The following is a 12,890-nucleotide window of genomic DNA, read 5'->3' on the forward strand; positions in this document are numbered from 1 at the left end:
GTAATGTCAGTACCACCGTCACAGAAGTGACAATGCCTGTGGAGAGTCTGCCAGTCCGGGATGCGCCCATACATTTCCGTTTACTCCAGCAGTACCTGGTTCTTCTGAAGAAATACCCCATCCTCACCAAGTCTGTCACGAGGTCAGTAGCTTTGTTTGTTCACTGACTCTGCAGTCTGCTGCTTGTTTTCTGTCGCGTTTCCTCAGTTTGACAGTCAGAAATGACAAGTTCTCATTTACTGTTGGGCTGATAAAATCGAAGCATTGTAGTTAAGTTTATTTGGTTAATGCTAACACTTATTAATCACTTATTCATTTGTCAGCGTGGATCCTTTTGACCACACAGTGAACAGTGTCTGTTTGCGCTGACCACAGACTGGCCTTTTGTCTCAGCACTGGCTTTAGCCAATCAGCATCTGCCTGGAGGTCCTCCCCTAACAACTGACCATGTAACATTATAAAGTTTAAAACACTTTCTATTTCATCAGGGTGCCTTGTTATGAATGCACTTGTTACATATTGATAGGTGTGTGTGTGTGTGTGTGTGTGTGTGTGTGTGTGTGTGTGTCCCTGATATTTTCAGTGGCATACTCTCAGCTTTAGGAAATCTTCTGTCTCAGATTTTGGAGGCAAGAAAAAAGGCCAAACATGGAGCCCCGATCAGTGAGATTGACACAGCTGGAGCTGCACGATATGCCATTTATGGGTGAGACTTTATACAGACATGTTTTTAAGGCAAGTAAATTAATGTAATGGTGCATTCAAGTTACACTTCAGAGTGTGTGACAGTGTGAAACATGTCAACCATGGTGCAACATAGTTACTGTCATTGATAGCAAAGTATCTGCAGAGAACTATTCACTGTTAAAATATTTTTTTCTTAAAATTGCCTCCCCCTCTTACATCCATTTTCAATTTCTTATTATATATTTCTTGTTATATTATACCTTGTTGCTCGTTGCAGGTTGTTTATTACAGGACCAGTGAGCCATTACTTTTACCAGCTGATGGAGGTGTGGATGCCCACCACAGACCCGTACTGTATAATCAAACGGCTGCTGCTGGATCGGCTTGTTTTTGCCCCCGGCTTTCTACTCCTTTTCTACTTTGTTATGAACATCCTGGAGGTGGGTCATCTCAGAAACAGTCTCCCCTAATCATCTCATTAAAGATGCATCCCAGCGATTTGATGTTTCACTTCCGTAAAGTTGGGAGACATACAAGAGACAGATTAGGAAAAAGAGTGGCCAGAGTTTCTGCAGCAGAAGCCAAGATATCCTGACCCTCAGCACCTTGTATGGGTCAGGCTCTGGGTCCGTCCCGATACCCTCACTTACAGTATTTGCGAGTACTTAATCCCAACTTGTGTTTAATGTATTTCCAGTATTTGCTACAGTGCATGTTAAGACTTTAAGTGTGTGGAAGTTTCGATGTGTGAACTTGGATTAGACCCCAAGTATGGATATTAGGACAAACCCTCAATATATGCTGAATCCTACAATTCCTACAATGCCATTCATGTAATATTTCAACTTGGATATGACCATAATATTTAGTCCACTGTCTTCATGTTTATTAAACACATGCTATGAAGTCCTTTTTTATATATATACAGTGGAGAAAGGATGAAGTGTAAAATTGCAAAGTAGACACAACTATAGCCTTTCTACTGTATTTTCAGGCTAAAGGGTGGGAGGACTTTGAAAAGAAGATGAGAAAAAGTTACTGGACTGCTTTGAAGATGAACTGGAAAGTTTGGACTCCTTTCCAGTTCATTAATGTCAACTTTGTGCCTGTTCAGGTATGCATTTCACCAGCAGCTTGTTGAACAAACAATGAGTCACACACTGACACCACTTGTAATGTTTTTTCTCCTCTTCTGTGTGTTTTCTTGCTTTCAGTTCAGAGTGCTGTTTGCCAACTCGATTGCCTTATTCTGGTATGCCTACCTGGCATCAGTGAGGAAATGATTCTTATGAAGATGTCTTCACAGAAAACAAATCTGGAAGAAACTACTTCTTCACTGTGGCATTGTGGCAATGCTTGTGAATGCCAGAGAACTGAGATAATACAAACAGGCTGTTTAGTGTATGACTGTAAACCTGTTCCTAATCTGGACAGCAGTTTTCACATATAGTAGCTCTTCTGATTAATTCCTAACAAACCTATAAAATGAGTTTAAGCCATTATAACATGCTGCTATGATATTTTGGAAACGTGACTCTTTGTAATAACTGAACATGATTAAATGTAGTTTGTAATAAATTTATTCTTTTACAGAGCAATGCCAAAATCTCATAAGATGTTATAGTAATTCTTAAATTATATGACTGATAGGCTCTTTTAAACATTGAAATAATGTCAGTTTTAATGATGCAATGTTAAAGTGTGCCTGTATTGTCTTGTGGTCTATATGGGTACAGCTCCACCCCTGAGCCCAAGAAAGGTAATGGAAATGAGAAATGTAAAATCACATTTGGGACTTTATTGTGGTTTTAAAGTGTCCAGTTAACACATTTACACCATGTTGTATTTGTCAATTTAAAACTCTGTAACGATCATAACTGTATTACCAGAATACAGAATTACATAGTAAAAAAATAAATAAAACGTTTTAAATAAAATTAAAAGAATTACATGACATTGGTCCTGATTTAACATTATCATTATAATCCTTATACATTATACATTTTTCAAAATAATAAAAATAAACAAGCATATTGCTTTGTTTTCACACAATTACAATAAAATAATTTATATTAACTTTATGGTATCTTTTCCATGAATGAAAGTGTCCTCAGCCTAATGTATTAACAGTGTCAAAGTGTCCTCAGCCTCCTCTCAGACGGAGACACAGGTCGATGGTGCCCAGAGCTTCGACTTTGTAGTCGGACAGTTTACCGCCGGACATCTCCCGGCCTTGGAAAACCAGCCTCTGCTGGCTCACCGGCACCGACTCTCTGCACTCGACCTTGCGCTTGAATTCGTCAACGGTCAAGTCAGGTTTGATATCATAGGTGCTCAACTTCCCTTTCTCGTTCCTCAGGAACACCTGGATGGTGGCCGGCTCGGTCACCAGCAGCATCACCCTGGAGCCAGACTGCAGGCCGTAGTAGCTGACTGTCTGTGCGTCCTCGCTGAGGTCGATCCTCTGGCCGTTGACAAACACCAGCCTCTGCTTATAAGGGGGAACCCCGAGTCTCTGTTGGATGACTGTTTTCAAGTAGCCAACTGTGTCCCCCGGCTGCACCGTCAGGGTGTAGGTCTCACTCAGCATTGTGATGATTATATCCATGTTGAAAGTTGTCTGAAAGACAATTCAAAACAATTTAAAATAAGTTTACTGTAGGAAGACAATTTACAATCATCACAGTGTATTTCACTACAGCGTCATTAAAGAGAGCCTCCTACCTTTTGACACAGGAAACTTCAAGTCTTCAGTCGGGAACTGTTAAACAAGTGATGATCAGTAGTTGTGCTTAAGGTCTGAATTCAGCACAGTTTATATACAGGCTGCCTCAGCTGATCAACACCCGCCCCCTCATGTAAGATTCGTTTTTCCTTCGGTGCCGTAATAACTTTCGGTTTCTATTCTCCTAACATTAGTCAGCTGAAACGAGGGCTTGTTTTGTTATGATCATTATTGATACTGGGCAAGCCTATGGGTTTATTACTCATTATACAGCTTTAACAAACAGGTGGGGCAGAGAATGAATAGATGTTAGTTTGGACTACAAGCAGCAGTAGACACCGTTATGTAAGATCAAATCAGGAATGTCTCGTTCTTATAAGAAAATACTTAATCATTTCATCAGATGTCTATTTTTAGTTTATTATGGAAACAAAACAGAAAGGGAGAAAAGCTAACACAAGAATGAAAACAGGGCATATGGAAAACATAATGCCAAAACATATCAAAACAATGTAACCTACTGTCATTGCATTGAATATCCTCACTACACCCCAACACACTGCTCACTCACCATTTTTATGAACTGAAACTGAAACTGAAAAGGAAAATGAACCATGATTGTCAAATGAAAATGAAAAATGAATATAAATTACCAGCTGCTGTTTATTTTTCTTGTTTATTATATCTATTTTTCACTGCAGATAAGCAAGTGAAGTGAAGTGACCAAGGTTTTGCCTCGAAGACATCACTGCATTGCCCCTCTCGTATAAAGCTCTGAATGTGCAAGGAGAAAACATACAGTGGGCTTCTAATTTTGTGAGGAGCTGTTGCACCTGTTGGATCATGATCCTTATGCGAGATTCACAGAATTGATTCAAAATTATTTTCTTGCTAAACCAATTTCTACTGCCCAAATTCTCATGTCAATCATTGCTGATGACTACAGGGTTAACTATTCATACCATGAAGCAAAGAAACAGGAGTGCATTAAGAAGACAACAAACCAACTCCCCCAGGCCTTAATACCTGCAGCTTCACCAAACTCCTGCTGTTTTGCAGTGAAATCAGCGGGAACTAGGGGTGCTGCAGGTGCCCCTTGTGGCGAGAGCATAATGTTCTTAAAGTGTTGACATGGCCCGGTGTGCTCCTCCTCAGAATGATTTCTTACCTTGACCCTAACTGTTCTCACTCCTCATGCCTTAACCTAACCAATCCAACCAACCAAGGCAACGATCATTGGCCAATCAGATGCAGTGTAGGGTGAGTCATGTCATCTCTAAGGTAGGGTTCGTAAGTTTACATATGGCTGCTGTAGCCTTGATAGCTAATTGAAGGATAAAATCACAATGGAGGAAAAGATTATTGCAGATTTGTTTGGCAAACCACCAGCTAAAGAAAGCACAAATGAAGTCCAGCCTTCGCAGGAGAGCAGCTCCACCACCATCATTTTCGTTTGGTTGTAAATTTTCGCAGGCATCCGCTGGAGTATCAGCGTTAGCACCACCACCATTGAGGAGTCTGCTGTGTCAGGCTGGGACTGACCCATTATTGTGCAATAGGATTACTGAGTCCTTTTTTGTAGACCTGGCTGCTGTTGTTGTTACTGCTGCTGTGTTTTTGGTGTGTGTGTGTGTGTAGTAGTATTGTTGTAGGCCTATGTTGTATTTGTATGGGTTCGGGGTAAAATGCTCCTCCCACTATAGCGCCCCCAACTTAAAACATCTTCCTGCGGCCCTGTGCACATAAATTGTAGGACTGCAATATACAACACTGAATCAGGGCAGGACTGACAATGAAATTAGGCATTTTTTCACTCATAGGGAAAACAAATCAGACTCAACAACAGGTAAACACCAGTGATCCAGCCATCCATCCAGCTGCTGCTTTTTGAGCTGTATCAGTTATGACTGACAGCTACCAATCACCACACTAAAATCTGTTATAGTGATAATGTATCATCCATTTATTGCGTAGCCTGCCAATTATATAACAAACCAGTATAAATATGAAAACAGTCAGACTGCTGTCTTACCTTGCACCAAATGATTTTTACTCCTCTTCCTCTGCAAATACATAAAATCCAAGGCTAAAGAAGACATATCTTCTTTCAAATTAGTGGGCTAAATATTTACAATTTAATGCCATCCCTCCTCCTTTCCATGAATGGATCAAAAGCGTTAATATGTGAACATTATTTATAAGGAAAATTAGCCACAGCTTGTCAAGCTTTGTTTGTTAATGCGTCGTTTTATTCTGAAAATCCTGTCAGCCGCAGCCTGAGTTACAGGGACAGGACAGGTGAGCGGCAGGCCCTCAGGTGAGCTCTGATGTCATAGTGAAAGCTATTGCCATAAATTCAGGAGGTGAATGAAAATCACAGGTTGAAAATTATATGGCTTGACCATGTATGGCCAATATGTGAAATTGAGGATGAAGTTGAAAACTCTTGTGCAACTGCTTTAACAACAACAATCTATGCAAAGTCGCTAGTCTGCTTTTAAGGTCCCTGAATGTTGTTGGATGATGTAATACGACAATTGTATGAGTCATTATTTGCTTCCTGCAGAGTGTCAGCTGGTTTCAGCCCTTAGTTTGTCTGTTTCTGTCCTACTCTCTGTGCTCGCACATAATACATTTCAATAAAGCTACATTTCCAATAAAGCTGTTATCTTTTACATGTTTTTCTGTTTCTGTTCTCAGACAACGGGAGAAGTATGAAATAGTGACTGAAACGCAGCCCATTAAGACGAGGCAACATGTTAATGAGCAATTCCAGACCTGGTTGCTCTCTTCTACGGAAAGTAAGTATGTCCAAAAAGTCTAGATATGTCGCTAATTTATTTATTTATTTATTTTGTTGAGAAAAGAAAACCACTAAATGGGTCTGAAAAGTCGGTAAATCAAGTGACAAAGGTGGTAACATGCCAAACACTGTTGGCAACACTGCCTGTAAATTCCCCCTGATGACAGAAACTGTTGGCTGTTTTGAAAGCACTACGGCCAATGGGGAAACACTCATCCAGTCTGGCTCTTTATACTGTATGTGTATGTGTGTGTGCACGTGTGCATTGTGCATATTGAAAAAAGAGAGAGAGTGGACAGTACACGACACTTTATTTTGGCTCTCCATCAAAAAAAGAAAGAACCTAGCCCTATGTTGTCCTTCAGTCTAAGTTAAGTCAACCAAAATGCTAAGATGTCGGATACATATAGAAAACCTCAGGAAAGCTCCCAGGTACATCATTTAAAACATAATTTGTATTTGACATTAAATTGCCCTCTGTTGCATCCCCTGAAGAGGAGTATGTCTTTGTTGTTTTTATTTCTTGATTGTCTTATACAAACACAAGGAGAGGTGCAGGAAATAAGTCAGAATTTACATCCTGGCTTCTGGATTCATATGTGACAGATGTGTGCAGGTTTTTTTTTTTCAGTGGATTTTGAGTGAGTTTTCCCAATAAAAATGTCCATTACTATTAATTACTACTGTTTTGTCTCCTTGAGTGTCTCATTAAACAGGCTTTACACAATATGTACAGCCTGCAGTTCGTGCTGACTTGTTCTTAAATGTTTTCTTACTGCATTTGACTAACTAATTCAAGTTGTTAGTGTTTCATAGTTGTTTTGGCAGGAGCCTCAATGGAAAATCCTTGTTTTCAAGCCCTGTGTGAAACATCTCGAGGTAATTTTGTCACAACAGTGTTTGCATTTATTTTTTCTTTCACACAAATTCAAAAGAAAAAGTAAAGTCATGTTTACTTGACTTAATGATGCACTGACCAAGTGTCTACTGGTGCTTGTGAATGCACAACAGTGAGAACTGAGATAATACAACAGAGTATCTTTCAGACAAGCTCTTCTGATTAACTCCTAACAAACCTGTATGATGCGTTTAAGCCATTTTAACATGCTTCTATATTGGAAACATGACTGTTTGTAATAACAGAACATTATTAAAATGTAGTTTGTATTAAATGCATTGTTTTATAAACACTGTTAGAATCTTGAATGATGTAATAAACCTTGAAATACATAATTGAGAAAGTGTCTGTAAAATATTGAAAACAATGCCACTTTTAAATATGAAATCTTAAAGTAAGCCTTATTTTGGTTCAGCCTAGTGGTTTCAGTCTGATGTGTACAGCTCCACCCCTGAGCTGAAGAAGGGCACAGGAAACATGAAGTAAATTTACATTTGGGACTTTATTAATTAATTAATTCATAACAATACCCAGTTAACATAATAACAACATGTATTTATCACAATAAAATTATAGTGCATTCAGTGCTGTGACATATTTGTATTACAAAAAATACTGAATTAAGACCAAATAAAACACCATAAGTTTTGGAAATAATAACAATATAAACATCAATTGGAATGCTTGGGCTTTTTAAAAAAAATAGTAAATATCTCTAAAAATAAATGTAAATGTCTCCGTTTATATTAAATAAAATAATTCACATTTCTTTCTAATGTATTAACAGTGTCAAAGTGTCCTCAGCCTCCTCTCAGACGGAGACACAGGTCGATGGTGCCCAGAGCTTCGACTTTGTAGTCGGACAGTTTACCGCCGGACATCTCCCGGCCTTGGAAAACCAGCCTCTGCTGGCTCACCGGCACCGACTCTCTGCACTCGACCTTGCGCTTGAATTCGTCAACGGTCAAGTCAGGTTTGATATCATAGGTGCTCAACTTCCCTTTCTCGTTCCTCAGGAACACCTGGATGGTGGCCGGCTCGGTCACCAGCAGCATCACCCTGGAGCCAGACTGCAGGCCGTAGTAGCTGACTGTCTGTGCGTCCTCGCTGAGGTCGATCCTCTGGCCGTTGACAAACACCAGCCTCTGCTTATAAGGGGGAACTCCGAGTCTCTGTTGGATGACTGTTTTCAAGTAGCCAACTGTGTCCCCCGGCTGCACCGTCAGGGTGTAGGTCTCACTCAGCATTGTGATGATTATATCCATGTTGAAAGTTGTCTGAAAGACAATTCAAAACATTTTAAAATAAGTTTACTGTAGAAAAACAATTTGAAATCATCACAGTATATTTCACTACAGCGTCATTAAAGAGAGCCTCCTACCTTTTGACACTAATCATAAAAAGAAACTCCTCCGGAAAACTTCAAGTCTTCAGTCGTCGACTGTTAAATAAGCGGTGATCAGTAGTTGTGCCTGAGGTCTGAATTCAGCACAGTTTATATAGAGGCTGCCTCAGCTGATCAACACCCGCCCCCTCATGTAAGATTCGTTTTTCCTTCGGTGCCGTAATAACTTTCGGTTTCCATTCTCCTAACATCAGTCAGCTGGAACGAGGGCTTGTAATGTTATGATCATTATTGATACTGCCCCAGGGCAAGCCTATGAGTTTATTACCTCATAAATACAGTTTTAACAAACAGGTGGAACAAATCATGGCTATAGCCTATTTCTAATAAGGAAAGGCTATAAACGGCCTGATACCCACACAAGACTATATGATTGTTCCCCTAAATGTCATTCTTTTAGCCTGAAATTTGACGACTTTTCCTAAAGTGACTCAAAATACACAAGAATGAAAATATTTAAAAATTTTATACTTTTGTACAGGTGCTACAAATGTTTTTACATTGAGGCTGTTCCGGGTCGAATTTGACCCATATCTATTGAAATGGATTTCAGATCCACCACTGTGGGTCAAATCAAGGAAAATGGTGGTTTTAGGGAATCTTGAAACTGTACATGCCAGATCTGTGTGTATTTTTTATGGGACAGTGGTGACAGAGTTCAAGGGGGACCTTGAACTCTGTCACAAGAACTTTCTGTGTTCCCACCACATTTGCCCAGGTTCCTACAGAGAGAGGCACCTGCTGGTCCTTGAAGGATCATGGGGGAATCTCAAAACAGTGAGAGTAAAACAGCGTAGGAGTGATTATATATGGTGCACATGATGAACGGAAGTCATACAGAGGCAGTGCGTCTTCTGCACCGGCAATGTAGAAAAAAATATCTAAAAATAAACAAATTAGAATCTGTTTATTCTGAGTTTTATTCAGTGACTGAGGTTATGGCAGCAAGACACACTGTGCAGTAGAAGTTTTTCTCCAAAAAAGATGTGTAAAACCTAAAACATACACTCTCCCTTCTCTCTGAAACAATAATTAAGGATTAATCATCCATTTATTAATGTCAGATGGGCTATTTATACATTCTAAATAGATCTGTAGTTCAAAATTGGTCAAAATTGACCTGGACCATACTGTGAAGGCACAAAATATCAACAGTACCCTAGGGGATAAATAAAGTATCTATCTATCTAAGGGTTAACATAAATACTGAGCTCCCATATTTAAGGTTCACCAAACCTTTGGCACATTTAACGGTGCAATGATAACAATTTCATAATATGAATTATAACTACACTTACTTTTCTAAAAACATTTGTTACTTATGGAAACAATACAGAGACAAAATATTAAGTTTTTATTTTTATTAAAAAAGAAAGAAAGAAGAAAACAAGACACATGAAATCACAAATCAAAGGTATGTACGTCCATTGCATTGAATATCCTCATTACACCTTCTGCTCCAACACACTGTTGACTCAGCATTTTTATAAACTGACACTGAAACAAACCACAGGCGTCACATGAAACTGAAAAAAATAAACATCCTTTTCCTGTTCCAGAACATGTGGGTCCTGCTGTATACCTGACAAAGCTCTGTGACAGATGTTTATGGCTGCAGATAAGCAGTGAAACGACCAAGTGTTGTCCCCAGCCGACATATCTGACACATACTTACAAATTGAAAAATAATATTGGCGCACCTCAGTGACTCACCTAGAAGAGGGTTTGAGTCTGACCCATGGCCCTTTGCTGCACGTCATCCCCCCTCTCTCTCTCTCCCCAACTTTCATGTCTCTCTCTCTCACCACGGATATAGTAAGGTATATAAAAAGCCTGAAAAAATTACTTAGGACAAATTCATAAATCTGAGAGCTCTGAGTGTTTCAGTATAGCAGTCCTCTCCTCCCTCTTTGGTAGAGGAATATTTCCTGAATGATGAAAAGAAAAATAAAATAAAATAAATATATATATTAGTTAAGAATCCTCATAGTTACAAACAAAGCATGATGAAAATGTATCTTTAATACTTTATTTTACCATCATCTCAATAATGTACAAGCAATCATTAGATCTATACTAATGTTGTATTCAGAATTTTTTCCCACCTGGTGGTGCCACAAAATATTCTTCAACTGTGTTTTTGGAGAGCTGAAGCAGTTCTTCAGCACAGTCCCCTTCCATCACTGCATCACCTCTCAGGTATAAGGCCCTGAATGAGCATGGATAAAACAAAACCACATTTATAAAATGGGATTCACAGGGGTTTAAAACTGAACTGTGGTTTTTGTTCATGTTTTATGCTATTTGGGTATAACTGTGATGAAAAAGACCGTCCGTAATTGTATGGACCATACCTGTCCTCCAGAACTGAATCCATTGGTTCAGTCCCAGATGTGTCAACAACATGAAGCTGATCTGCAAATCGTATGGCTTTCTCCAAACAGGCCAGTCCCTGTTTAGTACGGAAATCAACCAAGGCCAGTCGCTCAAGTTTGTCCACCAGGTCAGCAGGGATTTGTGCAGGCTGTAAAATACGAGGTATTGGTGAGAAGTATTATGTGTAACAGTGTCCTTCCACTTCCACTATCACTTAAAATGCCTTTAACTATAAAGGAACCATTGCAAATAGTCATTGAATCCATAAATAACATCTAATCACCAAAACCTGTAATGACTCATACCCCACCATGTCTGACTTTTAATTATTTGTGCTGTTTTAATATATGCAGTTAAGTGTGTTGACAGCCCTGTGTGATTGATATATATATATATATATATATATATTCGTGTTTCTAATCTTCTGCCACAGCACAACAACAAAACGCTGTCTGTAACTGGCAGATATCCACTTGATTTGTCTAACTCATGTTGAAGCCTCATATTAGTGACAGATAAACCTCTGAATACATTTTGAGTGTTTGTCCCCCATCACTTACAATGAAAGATGAGGAATGAGGAATCATTAGAGAAAGCAAAACCTGTTTCAATGTACAAATGAGCACCTAACTGTTGTTTAATACAGAGGTCAGGCATTTCCAGGATGTGCTTTAAACTAATTATCTAAAGTCTGACATGAATTTCAAGGCCGGGCATTAGCCTACTTAACCCCAATCATATTCACCCAGTCTTGAGGACATTACCGGGGGGAGTCGGTCGTCTGGCACTGGCTCCCATGTTGCAGCCTCTGGTACCTGCAGCGGAGACAACCAGGAAACAAGAATGCTAAGTCAGTGTTCAGCACTGGCAGCTTATAAACTGACTGCAATACAAATAACAATCACTGACGTTTAATTTACCTTTGGGTTGTGTGGTTGAGAGCTGAACACACGCCTTACATTAGTGATGTTGCTCCGCGTGCAGGTGCCGCTTCTTCTGTTGATGCTTACCACGTTTGTTAGCGAGTGTACATTGTTCGTTAACAGGTTAAATGAAGGTCTTATGATTTTCAGCGACACGCCACAGCATGTGCGCGTTGCAGTTAGGCTAAACACTGACATTTTCAGAGCAATTAGCTAGCCAGATATGTCCGAGATGTAGAACAAGGTTGGTGTCACTGTCACATTGTCTTAATGTTTACTTACTCACCAGAAAGGTCAGCGCTCGGATGTAAACTGGCTTCACATGACTAGCTAAGTAACGAATCTACGGAAGCCCAGGGGAAGCGAGAGGTTTAACTTCCGCTAGCTTCCTTCTTCGCAGTTGTCCCAGATAAGACTGATTCGTTTAGGTTTGAATACAATGAGTGTTTTTCTTAAATACTGGGTAGTACTGCTCTATTATATATTTAATACTTTCCTTAGCAAAATTCAGAAAAGTATAACATACACATACTATTTGAAACGTATTTGAAAGACATTGATAGCATTATGAAACTGCTGTTTCATGTATCAAACGCCGTCGTTAGCTCAGGCGCGCGGTTGTTATAAGTGATAACGGTCGTCCTGCAAATTAGTTGAAAGAGTATTCGACAAATCAAAGAGCTATAAACGTTCAAATAAATTACAGTCCTATTGGTTTTTTTTTTTTCATATTTGACAACCAGCCACAAATATTTTCGAGCGCCCGGATAGCTCAGTCGGTAGAGCATCAGACTTTTAATCTGAGGGTCCAGGGTTCAAGTCCCTGTTCGGGCGATACTGATTTTTAAATGTGTGTGTCCAGATACATGTAAAAAACAGGCACTGAACTCGATGCTAACATCAGAAAGCTAATATATTCACAACAACAATGTACACATGCTAAGTAGATATAAAAGTTACAATATTAACCATCTTTAGGATGCTAAGATTTGGTAATTGAACACAAGTTTACGTGAGGCAATTTCATTAATGTTGTTGGATGTCATTAGTTTTGCAGGTATTTTGTCACCAAA

General features: G+C 39.3%; 4 protein-coding genes and 1 non-coding gene across 5 annotated transcripts; 2 read left to right on the top strand and 3 right to left on the bottom strand.

Annotated features, from left to right (window-relative positions):
• Positions 1–6: 6 nt before the first annotated feature.
• On the top strand, positions 7–2,638 carry pxmp2 (peroxisomal membrane protein 2). Its single transcript, XM_023413608.2, has 5 exons — positions 7–142; positions 584–706; positions 965–1,127; positions 1,682–1,801; positions 1,902–2,638. Exons 1-5 carry the CDS (start codon positions 33–35, stop codon positions 1,968–1,970), a joined length of 585 nt encoding a protein of 194 aa, XP_023269376.1. The 5' UTR covers positions 7–32; the 3' UTR covers positions 1,971–2,638.
• Positions 2,466–3,531, bottom strand: LOC111660360 (polyubiquitin-like). Its single transcript, XM_023413609.2, has 2 exons — positions 3,412–3,531; positions 2,466–3,307 (listed from the first exon to the last, which is right to left on the bottom strand). The coding sequence occupies exon 2, from the start codon at positions 3,293–3,295 to the stop codon at positions 2,831–2,833; it is 465 nt and encodes a 154-aa protein (XP_023269377.1). The 5' UTR covers positions 3,296–3,307; positions 3,412–3,531; the 3' UTR covers positions 2,466–2,830.
• Positions 3,532–7,596: 4,065 nt separating this feature from the next.
• On the bottom strand, positions 7,597–8,612 carry LOC111660361 (polyubiquitin-like). The gene is made up of 2 exons (XM_023413610.2): positions 8,495–8,612; positions 7,597–8,390 (listed from the first exon to the last, which is right to left on the bottom strand). Exon 2 carries the CDS (start codon positions 8,376–8,378, stop codon positions 7,914–7,916), a length of 465 nt encoding a protein of 154 aa, XP_023269378.1. The 5' UTR covers positions 8,379–8,390; positions 8,495–8,612; the 3' UTR covers positions 7,597–7,913.
• Positions 8,613–9,864: 1,252 nt separating this feature from the next.
• Positions 9,865–12,170, bottom strand: gatc (glutamyl-tRNA amidotransferase subunit C). The gene is made up of 5 exons (XM_023413607.2): positions 11,815–12,170; positions 11,659–11,709; positions 10,873–11,042; positions 10,624–10,727; positions 9,865–10,446 (listed from the first exon to the last, which is right to left on the bottom strand). The coding sequence occupies exons 1-5, from the start codon at positions 12,013–12,015 to the stop codon at positions 10,376–10,378; spliced, it is 597 nt and encodes a 198-aa protein (XP_023269375.1). The 5' UTR covers positions 12,016–12,170; the 3' UTR covers positions 9,865–10,375.
• A 408-nt stretch (positions 12,171–12,578) lies between these two features.
• trnak-uuu (transfer RNA lysine (anticodon UUU)) lies at positions 12,579–12,651 on the top strand. Its single transcript has one exon. It is a non-coding gene; the product is annotated as a tRNA-Lys (tRNA).
• The last annotated feature ends 239 nt before the right edge of the window (positions 12,652–12,890 follow it).

Source organism: Seriola lalandi, unplaced genomic scaffold (assembly GCF_002814215.2).
Source record: "Seriola lalandi dorsalis isolate HSWRI2012SDOR001 ecotype SW California unplaced genomic scaffold, Sedor1 jcf7180002054517, whole genome shotgun sequence".
Classification (NCBI taxonomy): Eukaryota; Metazoa; Chordata; class Actinopteri; order Carangiformes; family Carangidae; genus Seriola; species Seriola lalandi.